Source organism: Chelonoidis abingdonii, chromosome 21, assembly GCF_003597395.2.
Source record: "Chelonoidis abingdonii isolate Lonesome George chromosome 21, CheloAbing_2.0, whole genome shotgun sequence".
Classification (NCBI taxonomy): Eukaryota; Metazoa; Chordata; order Testudines; family Testudinidae; genus Chelonoidis; species Chelonoidis abingdonii.
Window position 1 is genome coordinate 14398579 of NC_133789.1, and position 5858 is coordinate 14404436.

General features: G+C 39.9%; 1 protein-coding gene across 1 annotated transcript in view; it reads left to right on the forward strand.

The window, feature by feature from the left end:
• MYO1D (myosin ID) overlaps positions 1 to 5858 on the forward strand; it is a 351948-nt gene that overhangs the window by 106701 nt on the left and 239389 nt on the right. Inside the window, exons 12-13 of the mRNA XM_075059626.1 lie at positions 1948 to 2018; positions 3607 to 3681. Of these exons, the coding sequence (XP_074915727.1) occupies positions 1948 to 2018; positions 3607 to 3681 (146 nt within the window). The remainder of the gene's footprint in view (positions 1 to 1947; positions 2019 to 3606; positions 3682 to 5858) is intronic.

Below are 5858 nucleotides of genomic sequence, written 5' to 3' on the forward strand. Positions count from 1 at the left end.
CTGTGGGAGACCATATCAAGAGCTTTGCGCAAGTCAAGGAATAACACGTCCACTGCTTTCCCCTCATCCACAAAGTCAGGTATCTCCTCCTAGAAGGCAATTAGATAAGTCAGGCATGACTTGCCCTTTGTGAATCCATACTGACTGTTCCTGATCACTTTCCTCTCCTCCAAGTGCTTCAGAATTGATTCCTTGAGGACCTGCTTCATGATTTTTCCGGGGATTGAGGTGATGCTGACTGGCCTGTAGTTCCCCGGATCCTCCTCCTTCCCTTTTTTAAAGATGGGCACTACCAGATGGCCTTTTTCCAGTCATCCAGGACCTCCCCCGATTGCCATGAGTTTTCAAAGATAATGGCCAATGGCTTTGCAATTACATCTGTTAACTCTTTTAGCACCCTTGTATGCAGTGCATCCGGCCCCATGGATTTGTGCTTGTCCAGCTTTTCTGAATAGTCCTGAACCACTTCTTTCTCCATAGAAGGCTGGTCACCTCCTCCCCATACTGTGAAATCCTGTATTGTCAGTCATTTCTCAGGTTTTCTTGGCCAAACTTGGCTTTCTACATATTTCTGCTGGTAAGCGCTATTAGATTGACAGGATGCAAAAAGCCAGGCTAGTGCTTCATAAAAAAATAGGGAGAAAAGATATAAAACCAAGTAAGAGTTTGAGCTGGACCTTATTAGGCCTTTCCATGAGAGACTGAACAAAACTGCCAAAAGAACACCCTTAAAAATGAAGCCAGTGCACCATCTTTAAACATGAAGTCAGATTGGATTATCCTTCATATGTGCAGCATGGCTACTGGATACTTCCGCCTTGTGGTCTTGTGCTTGTAACTAATGTGCAGTCACTTCCATTTCTTTGCTAGTTCCAGCTTTTTTAGGAAAACTCGGCTAAAACTATTTACAAGTTCTTTTAGATGCTAATGACTCCTGTGTTGTGGGCTGTTTATATAGCTTCTTTGCAGCACAACAGTCTAACAGCATATTAAGAGCATTCTGTGGCAACAGGGATAAAGCAATAACTTTGGCCGCCATTGAGCATCCTGGGGTTAATCACTGACTAGCAGAGCTGTGAAAGTTCTAGCTTGTGTTTATTGGCTGTCAGTTATTGCGGGGACTTCATCTTCAAGGGAAACCTGCACAACACTTTCAAAAGATGAGCCTGAGACGGAACTTCACTAGACACTGAAAATCATGGACTGAATAGGCACTGGGTTTATGACTTATTGCAATTATTTATAACCCACTAACAATCCCCCCCCAGTTGCTTTTTTCTCCCCTCCCTTCCTTTCAACCTATCACTGAAGGAGTGTTAATGGGCCATTTCACCTTGAACAGTCCCTTTAAATGTGTGTTAATTGCTTATGCTAAACAATCTGTTCCACCTTGTACTTAGCTGTGATGTTCGGAGTGTGTTTTCCAGACCTGAAGAAGAACTCTGTGTAAGCTTGAAAGCTTGTCTCTTTCACCAACAGAAGTTAGTCCAATAAAAGATATTACATTGCCCACCTTCTCTCTAAATATTGGGGGAACAGATTGACTGATGCTTTGTAAATACCTTACACTTCATTCAGTCATCTTGATTTGGAGGCGATTATGATGCCATGAAGGAATAAATAGGAGCAGATGGGGGAACACAAGGCAAAGCAGTTCTGTTTCCATGCACATATTCTTGTTAATAAAAAAGGAACAGTTTTTGGAGGCATCAGTGACTATTTAATCGAAAAAAAAATCTGGATCTTGAAACATGTTTTATTTTTATGTCCCTGTGTTTTATTTATCAAAAAAACCCCTGGATAAAGTACATGGTGATTTGTCTGTAGAAAATAGAATAATTTTACAATTCCAGTTTGTTGTAATACAAGGCGAAATCTAAAAGCTGCTGTGCCATGAAATTTGTGGAATTTCAATGGTTACACTTAATGCCTTGTGATTTATTTTAGGTTTGTGCGACAGACAAGATCCTGGAGTTTGATAGAGACTTTCGGATTAAGCACTACGCAGGAGACGTTATGTGAGTGTTTCCTTTGTGTATTAGAAGATGTACCTTCTATTTGTTCTTGTCCAGCTTTAACCTACATTGTGTTCTTGTTTGTATGTGATAAATTCAACAGATTTAAAATAAAATTCAGTGTCACACTTGTTCTTGCTACATGGTATACTGTCTTGTTGGAAGTTAGCGAATATGAAGGGTAGAGGAAGAAAAATGAAGTTTCCCAAGAGAAGCTTAGGTCTTGTCTACACATGAAAGTTATGCTGACCTAAGAAATCTGTTTAGTGCTATATCAATTTAGATTAAATGGATAAAGAATAAATTTAAGATTAATTGAATTAAAATAAGGCACCCTTAAACTGAAACAAGAGTGTTCACACAAGGAGCGTGCATCAATCTAACTAAATCTCCTTAAGGGTTTTTCTAGATTTAACCTTTTTTTACCAAAGTAGCTATTTTGGAATAATTATTTTTGGATGTGGATTAAATTAAATTGGACAGAGGCACTCTTATTCCAGAATAAGAGTGTTGACATGGAAAATTACTCCAGAATAACTATTCTGGCATATTTCTTGGTGTAGACAAACCCTAAAAGAATCATTAAATCAGTCCAACTTTCTTTTATAGCCAATACCTGAAGCATGTTAATGATGGAATGATTGGGAACTTTTTATGAAGGTGACAAATCCAGGCTTTATGGAGTCTATTAAGTGAAGATGGATTTCTTGTGGAGTCTCTGGGCTTGGCTACATTAGCACTTTACAGCGCTGCAACTTTCGCGCTCAGGGGTATGAAAAAACACCCCCTTGAGCACTGCAAGATGCAGCGCTGTAAAGTGTCAGTGTAATCAGGGCGGCAGCTTGCGCTCCCAGCGCTGCACGCTACACCCATAAGGGATGTGGTTTACAAGCAGCGCTGGGAGAGCTCTCTTCCAGCACTGCGGCTCTGACTACACTCACACTTCAAAGCGCTGCCGGGGCAGCGCTTTGAAATTTCTAATGTAGCCATACCCTCTGTTGAATACAGCGTTATTGATAGACACAGCTAACAGGGGTTGGTCCTGCTTTAAGCAGAGGGTTGGAGTAGATGACCTCCTTAGGTTTCTCCCAACCCTAAGCGTCTATGATTCTAAAACAGCCAAATTTCTCTGGTAGCTTAGGGAAAAAGAACAAGGTGATACCTTTGTGACTGAAACTTTTCCACTGCTAGTGACTGAGAGCTTGCAAATCTAAGAGGACAGAAGTGAATTGTGAAAGCACCTGCAGACAGTACTAGAGCCCACAGTTTGTTAGCTTGAAATAATGCTTATTGTTTCTCATCTGTAGATTTAAAAGTGGATTCTCAAATTAGGGAAGCATTATTCCCATTTTAAAGAAGGAGAAACTTAGGCACATAAAAGAAGTGATTTTACCCAAAAGGTTATACAGCAAGTTAGTGGCAGATCTGCGAATGAGCTTGTCCCTTGTCTCCCAGTCCCATCCATTGATCACGTTTCTTCCCTTGTATGTGATTCCATGTTGGTGCGCATAGGCTTTTTCTAACAAATACCCAGAAGCTGGCCGTAGTGATATTTGACCTCTGTGCAACTGACTGTTTTTCTCTTTCATAGATATTCAGTCACAGGATTTATTGACAAAAACAAGGACACTTTATTCCAAGACTTCAAACGCCTAATGTATAACAGGTAGGAACAAAGGTTTGATCAGCAAACTTGTTTTGTACACTATTTTATGTTATGTCAAAATATTTTGTGTTAGTCTAGTTCATAGATTTTTAAGACTAGAAGGACATTTATGATCATCTAGTATGACATCATGAATACCCAGGCTAGAGAATTTCACCCAGTAACTTCTGCATAAAGCCCATAATTTTTGGATGAGCTAGAACATAACTTTTCTAGGATGACAGCCAATCATGATTTAAAGGTTTCAAATGATTGAAAATCCACCAGATTGCCAGGTAAACTTTTTCAATGGTTAATTACCCTCACTATAAACAAATTGCACCTCATTTCTAGTCTGAATTTGTCTAGTTTCAGCATCTAACTGTTAGATCTTCTTATGCCTGTGTCTGTTGGATTAAGGAGCCCTTTACAGTAGGAAATCTTTCCTTCATGTGGACCCTGATCAAATTACCTCTTGACCATCTCTTGGATGAACTGTCTATATTGAGTTTCTTTAGTCTCTTGGTGTAAGGCAGGTTTTCTAGACCTCACATCATTCTTGTAACTCTTTTCTGAACCCTTTCCAATTTGTGAGCATCCATTTTGAAGCGTGGGCACTAACAGAGTATGCCAGTAATGGTCTCACTAATGTTTCCTACAGCAGTAATAGCTCCTCCTTACTGTCAGTATCCCCTCTCCCTATACATCAAAGGATCACATTAGCTACCTCAACTGCCATGCTACAGTAGGAGTTCATGTTCCGTTGATTATCCACCATGATTCTAAGCCCCTTCCAGAGTTGCTGCTTTCCAGGATCCCGTCCCCCAGCCCATCTATTCAGCTGTATTAAAATGCATTCTTGAACCCAACTTACCAGGCGATCCAGGTCACTCTGTACAGCGGACACGTTCTCATCCTTTATCATTTCTCCAGTATATATATATCCTTTGCTAACGTGCCAGAAATGATTTAATATTTTCTTTTGAATCACTGATAAATATTGAATAGCATTTAGCCAAAAACAGACCCTGGTGGGACTCTACTGGAAGCAGCCCCATTGATGAAGGATTCCACATTTATAATGTTTCTGGCATCTACCAGTTAGTTTTATTTAATTAAATGTGCTACATTGATTCTGTATAATGTCAGTTTTTAATCAGAATGTCATATATATGTCAACACAGTTACCTTAGTCAGCCAAGCTTGTAATCTTATCAAACCATGGTACCAAGTTAGTTTCACAAGACCTGTTTTCCATAAAACCATGTTGATGTGCATCAGTTATGCAGCTATTCTTTACTGAGTGCATCCCATATCATTTGCCTTCCGGTGATTTTGCCCGTAGTCGAAGTCAGGCTAACCAACCTGTGGTTACCTGGGTCATCCCATTTGCCTGTTTTAAATACTGATACGTTAGCTTTTTTCCAGTCCCCTGCAACTTCCTCAATATTCCAAGATTTGTCAAATAACAAAAGTTGCTCAGAGAGCTCGTCTGCCAATTTCTTAAAGATGTGTGGAACAATATTGTCAGACATACAGATGAACATAATCTGTTGAGGAAGAATCAACGTGGTTTTAGTAAAGGGATATCATGCCTCATCAATCTACTAGAATTCTTTGAGGGAGTCAACAAGCATGTGGACCAAGGGGATCCAGTGGATATAGCGTACTTAGATTTTCAGAAAGCCTTTGACAAGGTCCCTCACCAAAGGCTCTTATACAAAGTAAGCTGCCGCATGGGATAAGAAGGCGAAGGTTCTCTCATGGATGGTAACTGGTTTAAAGACTGGAAACCAAAGGATAGGTATAAAATGGTTCAGTTGTTCAGAATGAGAGAGAGGTAAATAGTTAGTGTCCCCCAGGGGTCTGTTCTGGGACCATGTCCCTCATTCAATAACCTTTTAAATGATCTGAAAAAATGCGTTAACTGATAAAGTGAAAAAAACGGTGGCAAATTTGGCAGATGATGCAAATTACTAAAGATAGTTTAAGACCCAGGCAGATCTGTGAAGAGCTACAAAAAGTTCTTAAATGCACAATTAGGTGAGCTGGGCAACAAAATGGCAGATGGGAATTTAATGCATATAAATGATGAGGTCTGAAATTAGCTAAATTCCATCTCAAGAAGAGATCTGGATCATTGTGGAGTAGACTCCCTTGAAAACATCACTCATTTCACAGCTGCGGTCAAAAACAGG